This window comes from Gobio gobio (genome assembly GCF_949357685.1).
Source record: "Gobio gobio genome assembly, chromosome: 12".
NCBI lineage: Eukaryota > Metazoa > Chordata > Actinopteri > Cypriniformes > Gobionidae > Gobio > Gobio gobio.
Window position 1 is genome coordinate 48,330,911 of NC_137105.1, and position 27,803 is coordinate 48,358,713.

Below are 27,803 nucleotides of genomic sequence, written 5' to 3' on the forward strand. Positions count from 1 at the left end.
AAGTGTTGATTATATCATTCAGATCTATGGCATAACATTCAGATCTACACTCTAAAAAATGCTGGGTTAAAAACAACCCAAGTTGGGTTGAAAATGGACTTACCCAGCGATTGGGTTAGTCCATTTTCAACCCAACTTGGGTTGTTTTTAACCCAGCATTTTTTTTTAGCGAACACAAATAAATAATGCTCAACTGAGACATTCACATTGATGAGAATAAATAAGCAAATTCCCAGCATTAGGATCCTTTGGAAGGGAATGTTATTTGTAGTCCATCCTGTATCGCTCTTCTCTCCTCGTCATCTCACTAACACTCCAGTGGGCGTGGCCAGAGTTGTGATGATGAAGTGGGCGTTGATCTTCTTCTGTAGAGGCGGCCTTTCTCCATCTATTACAGGCTCATTCCACACTGAGTTTCTGGGCTTGGTTACAATAAAAGTTGTTTCTGGTTATACAGGATATTCTTATAGTATGATGACCTCTCATATGTCAAAAGCTCAATGAAATTGTGATAGCCCTTAAAGTCAAATAATACAAGTTTATACTGAAAGTTTGTTTTTATTGTGCACACATTTATGAAATATAGCAAATATCAAGCATGGTCACAATAGTCAACGAAGTGTGAAAAATGTGATCAATATGTAAAATATGTATTTGTTGTGATTTGCTAAACTTCATATTTTATGTACATGTAAGCTTTTATTTTTTTTAAATCCCTTATTCCCAATAATCCACTCCCCTTAAGTGCATTCAAAACATAAATATACACATTCTTTTAAGTTTAGAGTACTGAAAAAACACATCCGGATCAATATTGTACACAATATAATACAAAGAGATTTTTTTATGCATTATATACATTTCATGCACAAGAAATATTGAATTGAAATAGTCCATAGGTAGAAGGGAGAGAAGTTTGTCTGTGTTCTTGATTACATATTATGTATATTACATAAACACATGTAAAAAATACAATCTCAGTGAACGCATACAAAAGGTGTTCAGGTACTCTGATCAAAATCAAAGACTGTACATTTCTAGAAAAGTTTAACAATCAGCTCATATTCTTTTGATTTAATATTTCAACCTCATTCATCGTGAATGATGCCCAATTGCCACACATCCGCATTTAAAAAAAATACATACCAAAGGAAAGTTCTTTTAAAATTTTGGTAATAATAAAAAGACGAAGGCATATGATCCACTGTTATCATTCCAACTGCCCTTAACTCCTTAACTGAGATGCTTTGGTACCGACTGGCACTACAGGAGTCCTCTAGTTCCTCAATGCCAGTCCTCATCCTGCTCATCATCTTGCTCTGCAGGGCTTTCCTCAGCTCCACTACTCTCTTCTTGCTTTACTCCTTCTGCCTCCTTCCTCCTCGCTTCCGCTAGCATCTCCTGCCTGGCCTTAGCCGCTCGCTCCTCCTCTTCTCTTTGGCGCAGCGCTGCCGCCTTCTTCTCCTGCTCGGAGTGACTCTTCATGTGAGCGCTCCTGCTCTTCACCTTATAGAACACCCTAAATACACACACAAGGACGTCAAAATAAGTACATTATTCGGTATATATACCTAAAGCCACTGGCTAGCTAAAAAACAGCTGTGAGTATGTTATGAATATAGGGATTTATAAAAGTGTTAGAAGTGTTAGAAGCATCTGTCCTTAACCCTTGTACGGTCTTCGTTTGGGAATTACACTCAGGGTCTTTGGGGTCTCCACAGACCCCAGGCAACAAAATGTAATTTTGTAACAAAACAATAGTTTTTTTTAGAACAAATGTAATTTTACTCTGTTTATTAATGTTTTTACTCAACATCTGTGCAGTTTTTGGAGTATTTATAATAATTTTTAAATGTATATAAATAAATTAATAAATATAGTTTTTAATGGATTTTCACACAAAATCAGTTTTTTATGTAAAATTCCCTTTATAAAAGACCCAAATTTCTAACTTTCATTTGTGGGGATAACATGGATTATTTGACATGGCTTAGTGTAAGATTTTTGCCCATCTTTTGGAAAATACAGTTTTATAATAAAAAAAAAGACTTTTATCAGTAAATGGCTGCAGAGCTCCACGATGTGCTATTTGACTGACTGAAAGACATCTTTTCACACCTATTTTTCAGTTGGATTCAAATCTAAATGTTATGAAATCACAATTATAACAATTAAAATTAATAAATTTTGTCAAAGTTTAGCATTTTTGTACTGAAAAAATCTTTTTTTCAATGATGTTACTTTATGATTACAATCAAACCTGAACAAGAGAAAAGTTGGAGTCTTTAGAGTTTATCATTTATTTCAAACTTCTGATTTTCTTATAATTCTACAAATTTAATCTACACTTCAGTTACTAACTGTAACAGAACAAAAATGTACAGAAATGAACAGTTATATTACATATCGAGTAAAAAAATACACAACATGAACATCAACATTCAATGAACTGAACAGCAATAACAAGCAATAACAAATGTATTCCTGTGTGTGTGTGTGTGTGTGTGTGTGTATGTTAGCCTGATCATTTTGCATTGTGGATGTTTTATGTTTTATGCATTTGTGCCACTTCATTTCTGTATGCGTGTTCTGTGTTGTTTCTGTTTTTGAGGATGAATTTTGTAAATTTTTTTGTCACATGAACATAAAAACAGATATCAATCCAATTAATTAATTTATTTGTAGATCTAGAGAGTGTTGACTACCGTACAAAATCTCATGCCATTTGGACAAAGGGACATTTTAATTTTAATTTGAGCAAACGTCCTTTGGGGTCAGAAAAGACCCCGAAGACCCTAGAAGGGTAGTTCACCCAAAAAGGAAAATACTGTCATCATTTACTCACCCTCGACGTTCTAAACCCGTAAGACTTTCGTTCATCATCGAAACACAATTAAAGATATTTTAGATGAAATCTGAGCGCTTTATGTCCCTCCATTGACAGCTACACAACTGACACGTGGACACTTCAAAAAGTTCAACAAAAAAATAAATCCATATGAATTGAGCGGTTCAGTCCAAATGTTTTCAAGAGACGCGATTTGCATTTTGGCTTTTAATCACATATAAACATTCATCAACTCACACACACAATTTGGACTAAACCACTCAAATCATTAGTTTGACGATCTCTTTATGAACTTTTTGAAGCGTCAAAGTGGTGTTGGACTGTCAATGGAGAGACAAAAATCTCAGATTTCATTAAAAATATCTCTTTATTTGTATTTCAAATCTGAATGAAAATCTCATGGGCTTGGAACGACATGAGGGTGAGTAAATTATGACATTATTTTCTACACCTTTAAGGATACTTTTAAACATAAGTTACATAATTTCCCTCTGCTTTGCAGGATAAAATTGCTGAATTATTGTATGTGGCCTTTAAAGCGATTTAAGTGTGTGTGTATATATATATATATATTCATGAATAAATACTGTATTGATATATTAATATATTGATTAATTTGGAGAAAATCACAGTCTAAATGTAATAATATTGGAACATTACCATTATATATGTAATATTAAAATACAATTTAGCAATATTTTAATCAATTAATTGTGATAATATTAATACTGAAATTAATATTTCAGTGTCTGAATATCAAATCCCCATAAAGAGTACAGAGGGCAGAATTCTCATGTACAGTGGCAGTTTATTTTACTGTCCTGTTCCCCATGTACATACTGTGCATTTATAGTAATTACAATTAAACTGAGTAATAACTAGGTACTAACCCCGAACCTACCCCTAAACCTAACCTTACCTTATATTACCCAGTACTTTCTTAGGTAAGTACACTGTTAGTGCACATACTGTAAAATACAGTGTAGGAGTAAAAATACAGTACAGTGTAAACCCTTAAATATGTGCAACTGCTGGAAGAAACCTCTGGAAGAAAACTGTCCTTTGAGGTAAATTGCAATTTGAATGAGTAGAAATTCAAAGACCAGCATAAACAAACAGACTCACCTGGTGCACTTCTTGCAAGGGAAAATCCCCTCTGGCTCTCCCTGAGGTTTGCTGGCGGTCGAGGCCCTGCTTTTCTTCCCGGCATTGTCAGCGCGAGGCTTCGGAGGTGCAGGTGAAGGAGTTTTAAAGGAGGGTTGAGCCGCCGGCATCAGGCCAGAAGACTCTTCCGCAGAGCCATTCTTCTGGTCCACATGAGCCACATCTGCCCTCTTCTGGAGGAACCAGTAAAGACAGAATGAGCTATTCATTTGGCTGGAGTAACAAGACATTTAATATTCCAACCCAGAGAAACATAACATAGTCTTTATGGTGTAATTACTACATTTATACAAAGAGGTGTACGCTTTCACTCCAAATACGCACATTCTCATTGTCCTGCAGTGTCTTGGTCACATCTTGTAGACGCTCATACACATGATCTTGTGTTCCCACCTGTTGTTCATTTTCTTCCTCTTTCACAGTCATCTATGTTAGAGATGAAAGAACAGACTGATGATATAAAAACGAAAGGCAAGTATGCATCACATTTTACATGTGTACACATTTTCTGTTTATATTTAAATTATTAATGACTTTCAGTGTGGTCTTACACTTTTGGGTCCTACTGTTCATGTGCTAAAAAGCCAAAGAAAATGACAATGGGCCCTATTTTAACGATCTGAGCGCATGGTCTAAAGCACACGACGCTGGTGCACTTAGGGCGTGTCTGAATCCAATTTTGCAAGTTTAACGACGGGAAAAATGGTTGGCGCGCCCGGCACATGGTCCAAAAGGGTTGTCCCTCGTCTCTTAATGAGTCATGGGTGTGTTTTGGGCGTAACGTGCATTAAACCAATCAGAGTCTCATCTCCCATTCCCTTTAAAAGCCAGTTGTGCTCGTACCATGGTGGATTTGCTATTTACATGGCGGGATTTGCGAGAGGAAAGACTGAACGCTTCTCCAGAGAGGAATCCTTTTATTTTTAATATTTAAAAATGTGTGTGTGCTGCTGCGCGTCCCTGTGTGTGTAATAAGCAGAGTGTGTGTGCGTTAGAGCTGCAACTAACGATTATTTTTTCTGTCGACTAATCTAGCGATTATTTTTCCGATTAGTCGACTAATCGAACGATTATTTTCCAGATTCATCTGATGATTCTTTTTTACTGATTATTGTATTTCAAAGAGGGTAGTGAATTTGTATATTATTTTAACATGAAATCAATGAATGATGACAATATTAATTGTATTTCAGGAAGGGTAGTGTACTTAAGCCATTTTATAATTAAATATATGAACACAAGAAACATTTTAAACAATATGTATAACTAATGATACTATTCATCATAAAATGTATACAGAGTAGGCCTAATTAGGAAAAGTTGTTTTCTATAGTAGTTGAGTATGATTTACTTATTGATTTGTGTCAATAGTAAACGAAAATGCACTTGTATTTATCTGCAAAAGGTTCACGTACAGGAGCTTTCAGCATAGTTTTAATGTATAACTAGTCGTCCATTTTGAAGATATACAGTACATGTGCATAAACACCGACTAAAGCCGCCAGAAGTTTTTGCCCAAACTTCAAAGACACATTTAAATGATTAAAACTAGATGCATATCTTAATTTTAATGTTACTTTAATCATGTAAACTACCTATATACAGCATGTTATTATGCATATGTGTTTGGGACAGAGGGGAACCCGGTCGCATTTGAAGCAGATTATGCTGCCCATAATAAATCAAAGCATGAGACGTACTGGGGTCGGAGAAGAACACCGGAAAATGTGACCGAATGGACAATATTCTTCTGTATTTGCAATACAAACACTGGCAGTGTGAAAGCCCAACGGGCGCGCGGCTCCCGCTCTCCACACACACAGCTTCTGCTCTGCCACCGCGTGAAGTGTGAAACCGGCGTTAAAGAGCGAACAAAGCACAGTTTTATTCTGCGGTTATTTTAGTCGCGGTCTGGCTTTATATGATAAATGATCATTTTCACAATGCCCGGGAGCAGAAGCCGGCATTATTCTAGATCTGTTCTAGTCTAGAACGTAAATAATGTGACGTCGACGGGTCAACGCATTTCACGCATGTCAACGTATTTTCGTGTCATGACATCGACGCGACGTGTCGTTGCAGCCCTAATGTGCGTTGTGCACCCGCTTATAGGCACACATTACTAACACGCCCTTTAAATAACACAAAAGATACTGTGTCTTTAGACCAGGGCTCTGAACCGGTTCAAGGAACGAAAACGTAAACCGGAAACGAACAAAATTTTAAGAGGAACGAAAACGAAATCAAAATCAACTTGAATCGTTCTGAACAGAAACGTTAATTTGAAACGGCCATTAACCGGTTAATACATTTATTTTATCGTTCTTTTAATATTTTAATTTGGCCGTGACCAATCATGAATAGAGTAGTACAGCATGTGACGTTGAAGGATCAAGCATGAGTGAAATGCCAGCGCACCAGTCGTCTATGAATCTACCGGTACGCAAGTCAGTATGAGCGGGCATTTACATGCCTCAAGTACATTTCTTTCCCCGCTGAGGTCTACAATGAATGTGCAGGTATTGGAGGACATTCTTTTCGTATGTTTAAATAAGCAGTTCGGACTTTAAGCTCAAATAGTCTGATTTAGGCTAGTTTGTGGATTCCGTTTAAGCCTATCCAAGTAGGTTACTAGCATCTATCAAACATTTTTCCTATAGTCTTTCAGATTGCCAATACAGGACAGGTCAATGTTTTCTATACGGTTGATGCTTCGTATTAAATGGTATGTTATATTGCATTAAATGATCAAGCTTTATTAGCTGACTGAATTTGATTATGTGATGCAAGGACGTGTTGCGCAGTGTTTGCTTTGAAATTAGCAGTTGACGGTGCATTAAAAGAGCAATGGTTATCCAGTTTATTTATTCTTTATTCATGCAATTTTTAAAACAAGTCATGTTGAAAAAAAGTTATGAACAAAGAATTTTATCACTCTTCTGAAAAGAATTAGGCATAAGAGGCCACTTTCGATTGTCTAACGCTCCATTAAAACAGGTCCGCTGTTTATGCTTTGTAATTAATGCATGCATTTCTGTTGTGGTTTTAAAAATGTTATGAAATAAATATTCAAGTTTAATTACCATGCGTATTATTATTATTGAGTGAAAAATAAGTCTATTTATACATATTTGTATAGGCTAAATTAAAATAACGTTATTAACCGGTATTTTTTCAAATCAAACCGTTTTCGGAACAGTAATGTTTATTGAGGAACGCAAAAACGGAAACGCTATAATATCGTTTCTGCTCGGAGTGAACCGATTGATATTTTTTTCAGTTTTTAAGCCCTGCTTTAGACTAGGTTGTTTTTGGTCAACGGCGCAGTCGCTTTCAGTTCCTCAAAATAGCAACACACCAACAATGCGCCTGAACACAGACCAGTGTTCTGGTCTCAGACCAGACGCCCAGATGGGCGCGAGTGCATTTCCTATTTAAACAACGTAGGCGTAGGACGTGAAAATGAGAACAGCGTCGGATTGAAACTAGCAAAAAACACTTGCGTCACGCCTGCTGCCACATTGCGCCGGGTGTATGATAGGGCCCAATGTCTAAAATCAGTAAGAACTAATAGCCTTTACCACAGGGAGGCTTTCCTCTGGGTCTGAAGGTCCATATGTATAAGTCCCATTACGACCAACCTTCGCTTGTTTCTTGTAAGTGTAGTAGAACTCCACACACTGTGCCACTGTTTTAGTCCTCACCTGCCAAAACAGACAGATAAACAAAAACACAATGTCACCTTTGATTTACTTTATATATGACCAATCATAAGACAGGAAACAAAAAAGGCAGCATACCAGCATTTGCACCATGAAGAAATCTTTCCTGTAAGCAGAAATTCCCTTGTTGAAGAATCGTTTTTCATCCACAGTCCAGCAATCTGAGCCTGTCAATATTTATGGAACATCAATCTCTTTCTATCAGATCTCGGCAGCCATTGACTACCATCCTTCCAAACATCTTGCTTTGTGTAGAAAGAACTTCATACAGGTTTGGAACAACTTGAGCTTGACTAAATGATGACAGGATTTTTGGGTGCACTATCCCTTTAAATAATCTGATCGTGGTTATTGGATGTAATTGAGGTTATTTTAGAAGTCACAATGGGAAGACATAGACCAAAAGACAATTACTTCAAATATAATGCAGCTTAAAGAGACTGCAATAATTGCGATTATGACTAATAATCATAATCACAATTATTTCTTAGACAAATCGTGAGAGCCCTAGTGAGGATTGTTTCAAGTTCATTTAAATGAACAATTTTTATAATATATTAAAGCCCATTAAATGTTAAAAATGATGTCTTTCAATTCCATCCCCAGAAATTGAGATTTTTTTTAAAATTTATATTCATATTTATATAATATTTGGTGTCAGTGATACTGGCATTCGTTTGTAGTACTTAGTAATAACATGCCATTAAACAAATATTTATTTGGTATATATTAAAGATTTTAACGTTAGTTGTGAGAAAAATGCGTGATTGATTAGTTTATCCGATTTTTTTAAATGATTGACGGCACTAATATTTGAGCTTTGTCATTAGCTGCCACTATTACTGTCACAATTCACCAGTGAGAGTGCCCGAGATTACCACCAGAGGGCACTCCACCCCGGACTGTCACTCCATCAAGGACTACATTTCCCATAACTCTCTGCCCCGACTCATCATCCCTGATTACATCCACCTGTGTCTCATTACCCTGTTTACCTCACCATATATAAGCCTGGTTATCTCAATCATTCATTGTGAAGTCTTTGTTTGTTGTAATACTGCTTTTCTGAGTGTTTTCGCTGGTTTCGAATTACTTGCCCGTTGTGTGGATTACCCTTATGTCTCTCCTGTCTGGTTTGGACTGCTTGTAACATACTGTTTTGAGACACAAAGGCTGAGGATCCAAACGCAGCTTTATTAAAGGGTAATCCACAATCATAGTCAAAAAAACAGGCAAAAGGTCATACACAAGACCTTTTGTCTGTTTTTTTGATTATGATTGTGGATCCTCAGCCTTTGTGTCTCAAAACAGTATGTTACAACTACATGTGTAAATGAGTTTTACCTGCGTAGTGGTAGTTGGCCAGATGGTGGTTCCTGGAGAAGATGGGATTCTTCATCATCATCATATCCAGAGTTTCCTACAGAGTCAAAGCAATATTTGTTGTTTCTCCAGAAACATTTTGACACTTTTAGACACTTAAAAGTGTCAAATCTTTTTTTTTTTTTGTTGCTGAAAATGCAGCTTTGCCATCACAGTAATAAATTACATTTTCAGATATTTTAAGTCATAATATTGCTATTTTTACTGTATTTTTGATCAAATAAATACAGCCCTGGTGAGTGTAAGCAAAGTCTCTTTAAGAGAAGTCATTTCACTCGGCAGCCATCTTTGAATCGCCTCTTTGAATGGGGAAACATCAAATTCTCCAAAACTGTTCGCCAAGCTTACGATTAAATTTCTTATTTGAAATCACCGATGAAAACTGACAACAACTGTCTCATAAATTTTGTTTCTAAACACTCGAATCATGACAAAAGTCTGGACAAAGCTAATGCGCATGCACAATCATAAGCGGGTCTCAGGACACTGCCTGTTTCTATAGCAACCGGAGCGTCTAACGGCAGCTGCAATGACGCAATGACTTTAGTAATCAACGATTGTCTCTTTCATTTAGAAGGCGGGGTTTATTCGCCATACTACAAACATTAAAAAAATCGTACTGACCCCAAACTTTTGAATGCTAGTGTAAGTCATTAACAGTGTATGAATTTCATTGCATTAGATATAATATTTAACAAACAATTTTGTAAAAAAAAAAAATATTTTCCCCCCCCAATTACATTTTACCAACTGGTATCAATGTGATTTTTAGATGTCTGAAGTCAGATTATTAAGTTTAACTTAAAAATGCAATAGGTGATCTGGGAAATGCTAACTTTAGCCTGCTAGCATTGAAAGCATATGATGATTAAGATCCCATCCTTCCTGCAAATTGCCGTCCAAAGCCACACCTCCTCCAAAACACAGACCAGAAGCGAGACGACCAGAGACGATGTTATTGGATTGGTGTCATTCAGCGGTGAGAAAACTTTACAGTACAGTGAGTAACAGGTCTATAATAATAACTAACGTAAACAACTGTTCGCCTGCCATTCTCGCTCTGCACAGCGTACGTGAACGTTCTAATGACATGTGATGCCTGCGTGAACAGGCTGCGCAGTGCTATGCAAACACAACACATGCTATCATTAAATTTGGACCGAATGCAATGATTGAACGAACATTTTATGGTCCTACACCTTCCACAGACAATATATATTTATAATTTATAGACCGCTTAACATAGTGATTGCTATCAGGATATGAGGAGACATTCAACCAGCAAAAAATAAATAAATAAATAAATAAATAAATAAATAAATCACCTATTGCACCTGTAACGGGTTAGTTCACCCAAAAATGAAAATTACCCCATGATTTACTCACCCTCAAGCCATCCTAGGTGTATATGACGTTCTTCTTTCAGACGAATACAATCTGAGTTATATTAAAGCTACACTGTGTAACTTTTTTAGTTTATTCTTAGCTAAAAACACTTAGTTCTTTCAAAAAAATATGTGCTAATTAATGTATATTTACTTCTTTCAAGTAATAAAGTATTCTCGTAAGTTTATAATATGCCATTGAAAATACATACGGGTGAGGGGTTTGAATGCAGGTCGCCATGTTGCCCCTGCATCTTGAAAGTACATTAGCCAAAGAGGGACATACCCGTGAATTCAAGCTTCGCCTTTCGCGTTTTAACACTCGATGGCACCGTGTCGAATGTGGACGAGGTCGAACTGGAAGCCATGTTAATCTTGGACTAAATCGGCCACCGTAGGAGTTAAAACGAAATCAGAATTGAGAGGAAGAGAAACTAATATTCACTGGATGGTCATATACCTTTTCACCGCTAGATGGGGGAAAATATCACACAGTGTAGCTTTAAAAAATTGCATTATAAGCATTATAATGGCAGCCCAAAATTTGAAGCCCAAAAAAGTGCATCCATCCATTATAAAAGTACTCAACACAGTCCGCCAGAAGCTAGATATTTTACTTTATAACGTGTTAAATATGGATATTTTTCTTGCAAAAACCCATTGATTCGCTTCAGAAGGCCTTTATTAACCCCCCAGAGCCGTGTGGAGCACTTTTACAATGGTTTGGGCTTTAAATTTTTTTATTTAACTTTAAACTTTAAATTTTGGGCTGCTATTCACTGCCATTATAAAGCTTGGAAGAGCCAATCATTTATTTTATATAACTCCAATTGTATTCGTCTGAAAGAAGAAAGTCATATACGCCTAGGATGACTTGAGGGCGAGTACATTTTCGGGTGAACTATCCCTTTAAGCGTCCAAACACTTTTTAGTGCTTCTGTACATTCATCTGTGCATTGAGGACTGTGCTCACCATGACATCCCCTCTGCACTCGTGCAGGCAGTGCATCGCCAGCTCCGGGTTGGTTCCTCCTCCACACATGACACTGGAGCAGACCAGGTTCATAAGGTCATCAACTGGAAAATAATAAGGATTGGAATGGAAGTATGTGAGTATATCTGTGTAATATGTATTTGGCGAGCATTAGTTATATCAATGCAGTATAAAGAGAAGTTACATCTTGTTTCCTGGGAGGCCGTAGAATCGGTCTCTGAATTAGGGAGCCAGACCAAAGTAGCTTTATGCTGGTCATTTGGGGCCAAGGTCTGATCCCTGAGTTCTGGAATCTCTGCCTGATAATGAGAGCCGATGTTTATGCGCCTAAACATGCAAGAGAGGGAGAATATATTAGATTAGTGCACAGTGATTGTGACGAATAGCTTTTTTAAATAAATACTCACGGTTCAAGGCTGACAGGCGTTGCTTCTCCAATCAGTGGGAGTACAGGAGGAGTGATATCAGAACTGCCTGTGCAGAAAACAAGTCAACAAGAGAGAGAGATTAATCATCTCAATATGACTACACAGTTCATCTACACTTGGAATTAATAAGTAAGAATAAACAAATAGTCAGAAAAGGTGACACTTAAAGTGACGTTAGTTAGCACATTTTTAACTAATACAACAACACTACATTTTCTTTTTTGGTAACACTTTATTTTACAGTGTCCTTGTGACATGTTACATGTACTTATTATAGTAATAAAAGTAAATGATGTATAATTATATTCAAACCCTAATCATAACCCTATAGTACGTAGTTAATCAATGTTGCTCAGTACTTAAATGTATAATTACACTGTAATAATGACACCTTAAAATAAAGAATTATACTTTATTTTAGTGACGTTGTTACACTTTAATTATACATTTAAGTACTGAGTAATATTAAGTAACTACATGTACTTACTATAGGGTAAGGGTTTTGTTGAGGGTTAGTTGCATGTAATTGTGCATAATTTACTGTTATTACTATAATAATTTAACATGTCAGAAGGACACTGTAAACTACATAAAATGTTTGTACTGTAACATTTTTAACAATAGAGTTTGTGGTTACACTTTATTTTAAGGTGTCATTGTTACAGTGTTATTATATATATATAAGTACTGAGTAATATTAATTAACTATGTACTTACTATAGGGTTATGGTAGGATTAGGGTTTGCATGTAATTATACATAATTTACTGTTATTACTATGGTACGTACATGTAACATATGTAACAAGGACACTGTAAAATAAAGTGTTACCGAGTTTGTTAACATAATTAGTTCATGACACCTAATGTATTAACTAATGAACCATACAATTACAGTATTATTCATCTAGGTTAAGTATAATAATAGATTTTGAGTTGTATAAATTAACACTAGTTAATGAATAATGAACTAACAATGTATATTAACGAATTTTAATGAAGATTAATAAATGCAGTAGGAATGTACAGTTTATTGATAGTTCATAATACCTAATTAATGATCTCATCTAATTCATCTATTAATAAGTATGAATAAACATACAAATACTGAAGATAAAAAGGAGACACTTTACAATAAGGTTACATAAGTTAGCATTAGTTATTACCATGTTAATAATAAAACTGTGTTTATATTGTAAATCATGCTGTAAGAAACTATTGTTGGTTTGTTATAACTAATGCATTAGTAAATGTTAATGCTTAGAACCTTATTTGTAAATTGCTACTAATAAAAAACCCAAAATGCAAGGTGGAACGCACTTGTGCGCAGCAAGCTTCGTGTGGTGCCCCGGGGTGTGGATGGGGGTGGCAGGGCCTGGCTGCCTGCTGCCATAGAGGAGAGGAACAGAACAGAGTACAGCCCAGAGCCTTCACGCACAGGCGAAAGAATGGGCGGAGGGGTGTACGGCGGGATGATGCTGGCATGGTCTGGCAGGCGCACTGGGGAGCGCAGATTGCTCTGGTAGGGGGTGATGCTGGAGTACACAGAAGGGGCGATGAAAGTGCATGGCTGAGGAATGACCAGAGGCTCAGGTCGGGGGCGGCGCCTGGATTTGTCCTCTTGCCCTGTACCCTGATTGAAACATAAATGGCAGAAACAGATAAGAGATAGTTCAGCCAAAAATGAAACTTCAGTCATCATTTAATCACTTAAGAAGATATTTTGAAGTTTGAAACAGCTGACGGTAGCCATTGACTTCCATTTTTTTTCTCTCCATACTATGAAAGTCTGAATGACTACAGTCAACTGTTTGATTCTTCAGTGTTCAGCAGACGAAAGAAAAACATACAGGTTTGGAAAAACGTGACGGTGAATAAATGATGACAGAAGTTTTATTTTTGGCTGAACTATCCCTTTAACAACAATTTTAAAAGCTCTAAATAGTTTAAAAGTACACTTTTAGTGTGCAAAAGTATGTAAATGATTTGAGATGTTATAAGAGCTTGGGTTCCTTGCCACTATCGCCTTTGGTTTGCTTAGTTGGGGACACTTAAAGGCACAATATGTAAGATTTTTGGATTAAAATATCCAAAAGGACCACTTGAACAGTGTTATTTTGTTGACTTACATTATCCCAGATGTTTCCAAGGATGTTTAAATCCAGAGAAATCAGCAATTTTAACCAAGACGACTATTGAAACGAACCAAAAATGCAGTCACATGACAACATCCACATCACTCATTGGCCATGGCGTATTTCCTAAACTGCGACTGCGCGGGCTGGTTTTGTCCCTGGCCATAATCTATTACATTGTTTGTATACACCACAATATGAAAACAATACATTTCTATAATGAAGTGAGGATGCGGCTTGAAAACAACGTTGTAATGCACTGCAAACGGCGAGCGCCCATCGCTCGTCGTCACTTCAAGCGAAGATCGCGCCGTTCTTGTGAGAGGCTCAGCAGGCTCTAAGTTTGTCCGCGAGCTGCCATGCTAAAGTGCAAACTGTCAACAAACACTTCCTCATCCCACAATGCACAGCGCAGCTGACTACGGCAGCTGGTTTAGTCCAAAAATTATCCGTACTTTTTGCAGTTGGGTCTGGATCACGTTCTCACCACAAACAAACCACTCCAGAGTTCGTCTGAAAGTGTACCAAGACCACCTCTTCCAGGAGCTCTCATACGCTTGTTTTGTCCGCTTTTGGTGCAATTGCTGCTTTCTCTCCTGACCAAACGACCCACACCAAAGGGGAAAACGAACTCTAGTACGATTCAACCAAACTAAATGAAGCAGGTGTGAAAGCACCCTCAGATGTGTGTGATATGATAAAGCAGCGCTGCGTTCCCCACACACACATGAGCAGAAGAAGAGGAAGCGCTCGTCTGACAGAATAAAAGCTCCACTGCTCTCTAGCCGTGTGTCCGCTCGTCTCTCATTAGCAATCGCTCCAGCGCCTCGTCCCGCTCCTGCTTCACACTACAGTAACACTCATACATCTGTAATACATTCGCTCATGAATATTAGGGATGCTCCCATCTATCGGTATCGGCCGATAATCATATTTTATGACTCGATCGGTACTCACTAACTTGGCCGATCTCACGAACCGATCGCAATTTGATGACGTCATCACGTGAGGGCGTAGCAGTTGAACACGGGTCAGTCGGTCCTAAGGGATGGGTGAACGCCGTTCAGAAGTATTGATATAGCCTACAGTAGTTTGATACGAACGCATCTGAAAAATAGCGGAGTACGCAGTGATCTGATGCAGGGAAAGTGCATGATACAATTTGTCTTAAACATGACACATGCTTTATATTAAGGGCTTTAAAATAACTGGTAAGATATTGTTAACACGTATAGTTTAAAGCAGCTTGCCCTGTCAGATGCTCTGAGAGATAACGTTAGGCTACTTGAACTGACAGACAGAAAGCCTAACATACTTGCGGAGTTTAATGCGTTTGAAATGTGGTGCTTTCCTCAGTGCATAACTTACATTTCACAGGGATATTCTCCATCTTTAAATGTTAGAAAGTCATGCAAATATGTCCATTTTGCTGTCAGGAGACGACAAGCCTTCTGCAAGTGAATCTCTGCTAAAATTCAGACTTCCGCGAGCGCCGCCGCGCGCATCCGCACCAAACAAAAGGAGCGCAAAGAACACAATAATTCTGACTAAAATATACATATTTCTAAAATATTTGATGTTGGACAATAAATGTGCCATATGTAGGATTTTAAACCTACAAGTATGTATATTTTTATGAAAGTGACCATTATAATTGGGTAATCAAATATAGGCTACTATCATTTTAATTTTTAGTTCAGTGAATTAAAAGATTTATTTATTAATACATGCCTAAATTACATTCACTGTACTTGTACAATATCAACATTATTTTTAGGACATCATTGGGCATAAAATAAATACAGATTTGTTTTTATCCAAATAGAAAAACATAGAAAATACAGCCCTATTAAGTATCCTGATATGCATAGTTTTACGCAGAAACCCCATTTTAAAGGCATATTAAAGTGTTCACTGTATAATGAATAATTTTTGTGATGTATTTAGTACCCTGTTAAAGGGGCTATATGCGTTTTTCTGAAATTTAAACTCGCGACTGACACCTGTGGCCAAAAAACAGAACTGCTCTTATTTTCTGCTCGCTCTCGCAGCGGTGGTGACGTCACATCCGCAGACAGCGTGGGAAAAAACGACCCGCCAGAAAATAGGAAAAATAGGATACAGGCTTATAGGTGCACCCACTGTGAGTGGACAAGGTGTCAGTATGCTCATCAGGAGATGTTTGAGTCATAAATGGTAAAATAAAAAGGCTATTGTTATGTTTATTATTTAGGTGAAAAAGTTGCATATAGCCCCTTTAAAACAATGGTTACATTACAGTACATAATTACCATAAAAATTTAACAAAAATATAATCTATATATAACATATAGATTATAACATATATATATATATTATTTTTTTTCTCTGAAAAAAGGTTAACAGTGATCAGAGAGCTTACAAATCAGTGAAGCATTGGAATCGGGATCGGTATAGAGACAGAGCGTATTTAGGCCACGCCCACACCGGGGGGGAAAACAATCCAACGCTCTCCATTGACTTTGCATTGCGTGAGGCTGCCTCATTGTCATTTCGGACTTATAACAAAAAACAGAACAATGTCTAAAAGCTGATATGTGACAAGGTGTACAGCAAACAAGCTAAAAAACACAGAAATAAGTTTTTATAAGCTGTCGACCCAAAAAAACGAGCGTTTAAGAAGATAAAAGTGGATACAGGCAATACGAGGTGAAGCTTCAGCTGAAGAATGGGTCAATTTTGGGATCCTGACACTCAGTATGCCTCAATATGTCTATGTGTGCAGTAAATATTTTGTCACTGTTAAGTCAAATATCCAAATGTCCGTTTTATATATTATATTTACAGTGGCTGATTACGTTCCCTCTAGTCGTCGTAGTTCTCACTGTAATATGACCCGTCGCGCTCTGTCTCAATGGCCTGAATCCACTTTTTTGTCCTTAAACGCTCGTTTTTTGGGTCAACAGCTTATAAAAACGTCTGGGTTTTTGCTTCTGGGTTTCGTTTAGCTTGTTTGCTGTACACTTTGTCACATATCAGCTTTTATACATTGTTCAGTTTTTTGTTACAAGTCCGAAATGACAAGAAGGCAGCCTCCCGCAATGCAAAGTCAATGGAGACGGTTTGATTGTTTTCCCCCCCGGTGGGCGTGGTCTTCAGATTATGATGCGTGTCGCTCTGTCTCTATCGGCTGATCACCATGACAACAAATCGGTACTCGGTATCGGCAGCAAAAATCCTGATCAGAGCATCCCTAATGAATATGATTTCTGCCCGAGTCCTGTCGGATTCTTTTCCACTGGCTTTTCCACGAAATCAGGCGTCATCGAGCTACGCCTTTGTTTAGAATAAGCGCCCTCTAGTGGTGAAAATTACATACTGTGCCTTTAATATTCAGAAATATTTTTGATTTGACTGCATTGACACTACTGGAACTGAACTGAGCTGGATGATGGCATCACTGTTTTTTTTAGCTGAATTGAACTCATTTCATATTTGATGAACTTTACACAGTCACTGAACCGAAATGAATCAACACTGAACTGACTTAAGCTGAATAATGACACTATTGTCTTTTTAAGTGATTCTTTCCAGCAGAATTGAATTGTTTGCATCATTGATCCTTATTTATCACTGTAAAGCTACTTTGAAACAATTGTTGTATCAAGCACTATATAAATAAAGCCAACTTGACTTGACATTAACCTGTACCTTGATGAAGCTCTCGGACGCGGAGTTCTTCAAAGAGTGCCGGCGTGCTACAATAACAGAGGGTTTGCGGTCAGGTTGATGTGAAATCTCTGAAGGATGCCGAACATTATCCATCTGTGCCCAGCTGCCCTGCACGTCCGTTTGGGTTTGACCTCTCCGAACTGGCACAGAGACTGGGATGACTAGGGGGGCCATACCAGCTGGTCTACCAGTGCTAATGTCATCACACTATTAAGAAAAGATTAAAAAGACAAAAGAAGGGATAGAGAGAGACACAAATCAAGTTAATTATGTGTACCTGCAGCGTTTAAGTGAGTCAGAACTAGATGGGGATCTTAAAAACACAGTTACAGTCCATGTTTTTAATATTTTTTCTTTTTAAATAACCATCTCATATATATATAGATGTCTATTTCCTGTTACATCGACGTATATGAGGAAACTCCACGATATTTAAAAGAAATCATGCATACCTTAAGCTTCTTGTTTTGTGAAGTTTGGATTGGATAAATGTTAGCAAATAGTGTTTGGTGAATCAGCCACTCCCAAGTTCAACTGAAAGGATTTAGCGAGAATGTGGAATGTGAAGGTGTGCAGACATGCAGCTGCTCACCAAATGAGCACACTTCACAATACACACCAACGCCATAAACTTTACTGCACATCATACTGTATATGACAGGCGAAGCTCGATAGCAAACACAATGAGCTGAGTTTGTACCGAGATGTTTACTTTATAGTTTGATTAGTTATAAAATTAGTGATACGTTTCCCCCAGCTTCAGCTTCTTACTAGAGTCAGCAGTGGAAATGTTAAGGTTTTGAATAAGCCAATTCATAAGCTTGTTTAAACAACAACTTAGCAAAACATGTCATAATAATATTAAATATTTAAGGCATACAAAGCTGTTCAGTGGTCAGTAAGATATTTTTTACAGTAAAAAAAACAGGCTTATAAATTCAGCGATGACAAATTAAAACGATCAAACATGACAGATAAGCAATTTATAACATTACATTTCCAATAACTTCTGTTCTTTTGAACTTTCTACTCAAAAAATCTTGAAAATCATCACATTAGAATGATTTCTGAAGGATCATGTGACACTGAAAAACTGGTGTAATGATGCTGAAATGCAGCTTTGATCACAGGAATAAATCACATTTAAAAAAAAATTCATATTAGAAAGTCATTCTTTTAAATTGTAATCAAATTTAACAAATAAATTATTAGATTTTCACAAATAAATGCAGCCTGTTGAGCATAAGAAACCTAAAAAAATACATTCAAAATCTTACAAACACCAAACTTTTGAATGGTTTAACCACACATGAGAGTTTAAACACTGTGGCGTTAAAAAAATGCAAATTACGTAACAGTGGCACAACCAATGGAATGGATTTGGGGAGCAGGACTATCTGTTTGTTTGACTAATAACAGGAAGGGAGTGTGCTCAAGAAACCTTTTTGAAAACAATTAATATATTTGCATAATATAATTATGTTTGGTGATGCTAGTGGCACACAAAAAATGTATTTAAGGACATTTCCAGCCCAGTATTTTCAAATATGTTCCATATAATATTGAATATTAAAGGAGCTGTATGTAGGACTGTGGCCAAAACTGGTACTGCAATCACTTTCAAATTACTGTAGAGCGGTGTATCCCCTCTCCCCCTCCCCCTGACTCGAGGTTGCCAGATAGGCTGCAGGATCCAGCAGGAACGTAGGCTGCTACACGGAGCTTTCAATGGCAAGTGACGAGTCCTACACAGTACGTTTTTTTCTTTCTGTTAATTATGTTTATGCTTCAAGAGCGATGTTTTGTGAAGTAATTATGAATCGCAATTTACTTATGGCGATTAGCCAAATATAATCGTAAATATGAACGCTCGTACATTCCCACATGAAAAAATACTATAGTATATTATAGTAAAATTACAGCAAAGCTAAATAACATTAGCAATGGTCTTACAGGTCAACTTGCAGCATGTTTTGTCCACTATATATGCGAAGAACGAATGAGGAATATGAGGTAACGTTAGGCTACGGTCTCAAATACGTTTTCACATTGCCATAATAGGCGTGCTAATGTTGTTTTCCTCAGCGTCTCAGCATAATGACAGAGAAACGGGCTCTGATAATGCATTACTAATGTTAGCAATGACGACTCGCCGTTTTTATTTACCAAACAATTCCTTAACGTTACCTTTTCAATTCAATGACCCACCTCCTCCATCTGCGCTAACCTAACGTTACTTTGCACGAACATGCATATCTTTGTTCGACTGTCATGAATATTTGAAATGTCCATTTACATTAAGTAACGTTACAAGTTAGCCAAACATAGATGAACCTTACCTGTCCAGGAGAAAATTAGCAACGTTGGCATCAGTCTTCAAATTATTCTCCGTTTTCAGCCGTCTCCATCTTTCAAAGGCATCTCTTATACAAATCCTTGTTTTATTTCGGACACTGTCACAACGTTTTTCTGATTCCTAACGAGGTCGTTTAGGTTTCGTAAAGTTAGACATTGTTTATCCAAAAAGTTTGTAGCTGCAGCTGTGGTAACTAGAGCAGAGCTGGCAACCCGAATGCAGAAACACTACTGACTTCGTGATTGGTAGACAGGTGGAGGGTGGGGCTTCAGGCATGACACAACATGTCAACATCAACATCAGTTGAGGGCTGCAACTTCACTTTTAAAATGACAATATCTTGGCCGGACAACCGTTGTCAGTGATATAAATATTTGAAATTAACATGATTTCTTAATGTCTAGTGACATATCAGGGCCATTTTATGATTAATTGAAATACATTTCTTACATACAGTTCCTTTAAATGTTTCCTTCTAGCGTTTTGAGCGCTGTTGAATGGATTCATAAACACCTCTGATTGGCCATCGTGTTCACACACTCAACATACATGTCTGTGAGCGGCTACAAAGATCAACACTTCAAAAACATTTTATAAATACTAAAAAGAAGAGAGCGAGCGCTTACACAGATACACACGGGAGCGTTTGAAAGCATGCGTCCATCAGCGGATCCCTATTATATCCGCTGATAGACGCCTGCTTTCAAATGCTGTGTGAAGTGAAGTGAAGATTGTTGATCATTGTAGCCAATCACAGACAAATATGTTGAGCGCGTGAACACGATGGCCAATCAGAGACATATAAGTTGAGCGTGTGAACACGATGGCCAATCAGAGACATATATGATGAGCGTGTGAACACGATGGCCAATCAGAGACATATATGTTGAACCAGGGCCGGCGTTTGCTATAGGCGAGCTAGGCGGTTGCCTAGGGCGACAAATGTGTTGGGGGCGCAGCCAGGCGCCCTCTAGTGGCGCCCTTAAACTTACTTCCCATTAAGCATAGAATTAAAACAAGCGAAATAAAACATACTGTTTATTAAACATGATCATCCTTGGGCGCCCCCTCAGCCGCACGTTTAATTACTTAACCTGATTATTAGATTGAATTGAAAGTGAATATTGTCTAGCACAGTTATGTCAGGCAAGTGCTCAGCACTGGCGCGTTCTTCAAAAATGAAGCGGTCTAAACCCTCGAGTACACAGGGACGGAAAAAGAGAAAGGCAGACGATCAAAAGAAAGCCCAGTATAGAGGTAAGTCTTCTCATCTCAGCCATAAAGGTGTCAAACGAAATAAATTTACTTCGTATTATCGATATTATCAACTAATATTGGACGGCATTGGACGTTTTATTGCTGTCACTAAGCTATCACTAGCTAGCTAGTTATCTACATATTACTACGCATTTCACTGACAATAAGGAAATCCAGACGAGCCAAATTTTAATGCTGCGTCAATTTTCAAGGTGAATAGAAATGCCAGAAACAACTGTTCATCTTTTATTATTTAAGATAGGGATAGAGCTACAAGAACTTATATATTTTAATTTTGTAGTGGTAAGTACAGTATATCCATAATAGCACTTTTGTTTGTAGAGGGTAGGCTATAGTTAATCCAGTTTATGGGTCATAATTTGCTTAAGTGTCTTTACAGGTGCTTAAGAGAGTTTTTGCACAGTTTTTGGAGTTAATATTTGGTAAATATCCTTGAACATTCTTTCTAGCATTTGTGTATGACCAATGTATTGCAGTTGATCCTTCAAGTCTTAATTTTCTTGATTAAGTGTTGGAGTGACTATAAAAGCATTTTTGTTTGTTCATCCATAGTTTGAGTCATAATTTGTTAAATATCCTCCAACGTTCTTTGTAGCATTTTTGTATGTGCAATTTATTAGAGTGTATCATTTAAGTCATAATTAGCTTTTTAAGTCTTGGAGTAACAATAGGAGCATTTTTGTTTATATAGTTTTTATAAATACTTAACCCATTTGTGCCCAATTTTTTCTGAATGGCATGTTCTGCATTTATTTTCCCCAGGTTTTTGTATTTTTTCTTGAAAATCGTATTTGAATCTGTGGCAACTATAGTTGCCGGTGGGCAAATATGTTGTATGCACCCCTTCAATGTCAAATATGTATAAGAGGAGAACATTTAGCATCTAACTCAAAATAACTGCTTTCAACAGATCAATCTTTATTCATAATCAAATTTATTATTTTTGACTAAGTATACTAAAAACTATAGATCTGTTGTAAGATGTATTTTGTTTGGATGATTCTAGAGACCTTCATGATTATGTTGATATATATATGTCAACAAAAAATACTTATTAGTAACATGAAAATTACCTTTCTTTGGGAGGGTTTGCCTTCGTTGTGCTCCCTGGAAGTAGGGGTAGGAAGTGGGCAGTCTCATGTGACAGGAAGGAAGTTAATTTTTTTTTTTCTTTAAATCCTTTATTTGGTTGTCTGCTTGTGTGTCATTAAGATATAAAACATGGATAATATCTAGAAAAATACTTACAGAAGGAAAATGACAACTATACACTGGCAACTATATAATGCCGGTGGGCTTAACAATTAAGGGGGGGGGGGGGGGCACAAAACTCAATCTCGCCTAAGGCAACCAAAGAGCTAGAGCCGGCCCTGTGTTGAACGTGTGAACACGATGGCCAATCAGAGACATATATGTTGAGCGTGTGAACACGATGGCCAATCAGAGACATATATGTTGAGCGCGTAAACACAATGGCCAATCTGAGACATATATGTTGAGCGCGTGAACACAATGGCCAATCAGAGACATATATGTTGAGCGCGTGAACACAATGGCCAATCAGAGACATATATGTTGAGCATGTGAACACAATCAATGGCCAATCAGAGACATATATGTTGAGCGCGTAAACACAATGGCCAATCTGAGACATATATGTTGAGCGCGTGAACACAATGGCCAATCAGAGACATATATGTTGAGCATGTGAACACAATCAATGGCCAATCAGAGACATATATGTTGAGCGCGTAAACACAATGGCCAATCTGAGACATATATGTTGAGCGCGTGAACACAATGGCCAATCAGAGACATATATGTTGAGCGCGTAAACACAATGGCCAATCTGAGACATATATGTTGAGCGCGTAAACACAATGGCCAATCTGAGACATATATGTTGAGCGTGGGAAAACGATGGCCAATCAGAGACATATATGTTGAGCGCGTAAACACAATGGCCAATCTGAGACGTATATGTTGAGCGCGTGAACACAATGGCCAATCAGAGACATAATTTATTTAATTTTTTATCATTTATAATTTATTTGTCATTGTTAGTACAACGAGATTACATAAGTGCATCAATCGACAGTGCATTTTCATAAAATTTTCATATATGTTGAGCACGTGAACACAATGGCCAATCAGAGATATATATATATTTTGAGCGTGTGAACACGATGGCCAATCACCGACACAAATGTTGAGTGTGTAAACACAATGGCCAATCAGAGCTGTTTAAAACGCTAGAGGAAAATGCTGGTATCGTCTCATTTTTAAGATTTCTGTACCGACTTGGTATCGAAGTTGGTACTTTTGACAACACTATTCCACTTTTGTAAAATTAGGCTTCAAATGGATTTCCAAATGAAATGGGCTCACCTTTGCTGGCAGAAATTCCATCTCCGAAGCCTTTTGTGCCAGAGTCTCGAGGTTGATCTCTTTCGAGGCCCTCCGTCGTCTCTGAGTGCTTTGGATGACACCCACTATGGGTCCTTGGACTCCACCAACTCCTCCGTTCTGGGAAGAAACCTTGTCCTTGGAGGGTTGGTCACCTTGAGGAGAGACGCCATCTTTAGAGAGTCGCCGAGAGCGGCGAGGGGGGACCTGACGTTTGGTTTGGGGTTCTTGAAGGTCTGGAGCGGCCTCCGCAGGGCCAGATTCCAGAGGAACCAGATGTTGTGGGACAGTGGGCTGAGTCTGACTCAATTCTGTTTTCACCTGAGTGCTGGTAAAATCCGGTGACTCAATCTCTTGTTTGATTCGCGGTTTTTCTATTGACTCAAGGTGTTGGAAACCTGGCGCATGTTGCTGCAGTTGCATCTGTTGCAGCTGTTCCTGCCTTTTCTTCTGCTGGTGGTATTGCTGTTGCATTTGATGCAGCCGTTGCTGCTGCTGTATTTGATGCTGTTGTTGCTGCTGCAATTGACGCATTTGCTGCATCTGTTGCATCTGTTGCATCTGCTGTTGGCGTTGCAGCTGCTGCTGTTGCTGTTGCAACTGCAAGAGTTGCTGTTGTGATTTCGGCTTCTCATTGTAATTCATATTTAAAGACGGATTGGTGCCTTGGAAGACTTGTTGGAAACCGCTTGCCTGCGTTTGCGTGGTAGGTCCAAACGCCAACTGGAAGGGTTGCAGAGTGGAATCAGCCATGTCGTGATGCATGCCCTGAGGCTGATATTGGAGGTCTGCAGGTCTGTGACCTTGCTGGAGAGCCTGGAATTGAGCATGATGCATGGCTGCCATCGTGTGATGGTCCCAATCCGCCCCAGGAACGTGAGAGGTGTCTGTGTAAGACTGCGAGGAACCTGGCGAAAGCTTCTCCAACTTCACAGCCTCCATCTCATGACTTTTGTGAAAGGCCCTTGGGTCGTCCATAGCATTTTGAGAAGGGCCAAAGTTCTGTGTCCACTTATTCATGTTCTGGAGGCCCTGAAACCAAGTCGAGGTCTGCACTGGTCCCGATTGCTGAAAATGCCCTCGGACCGGATATCCTTTATCAGATTTGAAAACGCCCTGGACGTCAGCGCTAGAATCCACCAAACCCTCTGGACTGCTGTGAGTTAGCTCCAAGGAAGCAGCTCCCACGTTGTAGAAGAGATCTCCTGAATGCTGCATTGTTTCACCGATGGCTTCAACATTCTGCTTGCTAATACTGTTTATGGTTCCTCTCTGGTGTGGAGAAAGACTCATGGCAGTTGTGTGAAACTAGAAGACGAGCAAAAACCCAGGGCATTCAGCACTTCCATTTTAAATAAGCCTGATTAGGTTTGAACAAGGCTGAGTGAAATAATATTAATGTTTTACAGAGCAGAGAACATGCTCACCTCCCGCTTCTAAACTGCAGTATAAAGGTGGTGTAAATATTTAAAAACTCAGTCATTCCTCAGTCCCGGGAAATGTTCTAAAAAGGAGAGGGAGACAAAAAGTTAGGTTTTGAAATCAGTCACAACAGGAGTATAATGCCATTTGGATTATAAAAAGACAAAAAATACAATAATCATGCTATTCATACAAACAATAACTCGCACGATCTAAGTTTTGTGAGTAAACGCAACACTTTTTCTTTTGGTGAGAGAACACAAAGTTTCTCCGAACTCTGCAAACCAATGCGAAAGGATTGAAATTGTATCATATTTGTTTCCATTATCTGGTCTCTTGGGCACTCTCTAATAATAAACATGTTTTTAGTTTTTTTAATTAAAATTAATGTTTATATTTTTTAAGGTCAAGGTAAAGCAAATCCTGATATCATAATGAAAAAATATATATAACAAAACATTGTGCAAAATCTTTTTGAAAACCGCAATACATTTTTTTAAATCATTAAATTAAACTTTTCTCAAAAATGATACAAAAAGTATACATATCTAAGCCTTTTTGGTTTTCTTTATCATGGAAACTCTCATTTCTGACCCAAATGTCAATGTTGGCCCCCAAATAAACAAATCAAATCTCTACAGAAACAATCAATAGAATGATTTTTCAAGTAAACTTCAGATCACCAATTCCCTAACAGGCCATGTAACATGTCAAAACTTACCCACGATTGACAGGACACCAAATGTGCAAATATTTCCATATGCATATCATAAAATGCATGGCTGTATTTGGCAAGATCTGTGCGTGGAGACGGAACACAGTGGTCTAAAACCAGGAAACCTGACTAACACGAATGCAGAAGGCAACAGCAGACAGGCACGGGAGGGGCATTAAAAGTGCAATGCAAGACAACAAGAATTACAGGAAGTGAAGAGGGAAAGGGAGTGAGAGAGATAGGGAGAGAATACAGGAGAGAGAGAGAACAAGCAGAACTACTTTTCAACCCATTGATGACCCCTCCCAACCCAGAAACTACGATGAAAACATTTATTATAACAAAATATACCTATAAGCAATGCTGCACAGCAAAGCACCCTACACACTTCCCCGTGAGACTAGACTAGAGTATCAGTATGCGTGCACTTTGCTCCTGTCGAGTATGAAAGCAGATTAGTAAGAAGTGTAGCGTACTTACACTGATGCAATATGGTATTGACGTCCCCCTTCCTTACTTTTCAAGTTCGGGTGACAGATCTGACAGCACATTACAGTTCAAGCCTTGGGCAAAGTCAACAGCGTGCACGAGCATAAACACACATAAACACACCTAGACCTAAGTGCGCACATTTGACACGCTAAAACACCGTGTCATAATGCATCGAGAGGCCTTTCTAACATGTACGCTGACAAAACCAACAACTTTTTGTATGCGAACACCTCGGTTAGTCACCTGCTTTCCTGTTTACATTCTGCCGCTTAAGCGCAATTTTACCGATACTGTCTGTTTGCAGGATGCGTAGGGTTCGAGGATCCTCTTGATATAATCAATCCATCAAAGTTATTTATCAACAAAACAGTTCGCAGCCAATCGGCGTGTCTCGGATTGAAGGCGAGGCGACTGTGATTGGACGGAAGGAACTCCTCGCGCACTGCTGGAATGGAATGTGCAATATTTAAAGGTGCTGTATGTATGTTTTTCACTTTACTAAAGCATAAATGCAATAATATGCTTGCAGATATGTAGGAAACATGCTAAATTCACCGACTTGTTTCTCATAAAAACAATGCCAGTTATTCTACTTTGAAAAGTGCTTTCTGTGTCGGAAAGTTTTTTGTTGTTGTTTTGGTCTGTTCGCGTACAGAATCCGTTTAAGTTGTGACGTAAGGAACGCCGTTTCTGGCTCCAAGCCTCAATTCGTTTCACTTGAGAATGCCATTTATGAGCGCTATATTATTCATATTAGGCATCAAACATTTTAAAAAGTTAAACATTTTAAATTCTTACAGTCTACACACCAGTCTCTGTGCTCACAGGGTCGCAGACATTAATATTTTAATGATTTATAAAAGATGAATCACTATCTGGCCATCTGGAGTTTTGGTATGGAGATAAAGGTTATGATTAGCCTATATATTTTTGTAGGATTACACCACATCGTGTGTGTATATTAACACCGTTTGCTGTTTTTCTTGTGGTATGAGATAGAGCGTTTGGACCCAGAAGCACTGATTGGCCATCGTGTTCACACGCTCAACATATATGTCAGTTATTGGCCATCGTGTTCACACGCTCAACATATATGTCTCTGATTGGCCATCGTGTTCACACACTCAACATATATGTCTCTGATTGGCCATCGTGTTCACGCATTCAACATATATGTCTGCGATTGGCCATCGTGTTCACACGCTCAACATATATGTCTCTGATTGGCCATCGTGTTCACACGCTCAACATATATGTCTCTGATTGGCCATCGTGTTCACACGCTCAACATACATGTCTCTGATTGGCCATTGTGTTCACACGCTCAACATATATGTCTCTGATTGGCCATCGTGTTCACACGCTC

The 27,803-nt window shown here is 38.2% G+C and overlaps 1 protein-coding gene across 8 annotated transcripts; it reads right to left on the bottom strand.

The window, feature by feature from the left end:
- Positions 1 to 541: 541 nt before the first annotated feature.
- On the bottom strand, positions 542 to 26,857 carry mideasa (mitotic deacetylase associated SANT domain protein a). 8 transcript variants are annotated; one of them, XM_079831606.1, is made up of 15 exons: positions 26,681 to 26,744; positions 25,952 to 26,028; positions 25,236 to 25,312; positions 23,791 to 25,116; positions 17,748 to 17,975; positions 13,243 to 13,555; positions 11,904 to 11,970; positions 11,681 to 11,823; positions 11,476 to 11,579; positions 9,079 to 9,154; positions 7,813 to 7,901; positions 7,654 to 7,716; positions 4,337 to 4,438; positions 3,974 to 4,185; positions 542 to 1,519 (listed from the first exon to the last, which is right to left on the bottom strand). In XM_079831606.1, exons 4-15 carry the CDS (start codon positions 25,099 to 25,101, stop codon positions 1,285 to 1,287), a joined length of 2,943 nt encoding a protein of 980 aa, XP_079687732.1. In that variant the 5' UTR covers positions 25,102 to 25,116; positions 25,236 to 25,312; positions 25,952 to 26,028; positions 26,681 to 26,744; the 3' UTR covers positions 542 to 1,284. The 8 variants fall into 8 exon arrangements, with proteins under 8 accessions (XP_079687732.1, XP_079687728.1, XP_079687733.1 ...); XM_079831602.1 differs by having other exon boundaries at positions 7,594 to 7,716; positions 26,681 to 26,742; XM_079831607.1 differs by lacking the exon at positions 25,952 to 26,028 and having other exon boundaries at positions 3,974 to 4,182; positions 26,426 to 26,857.
- Between the last annotated feature and the right edge of the window lie 946 nt (positions 26,858 to 27,803).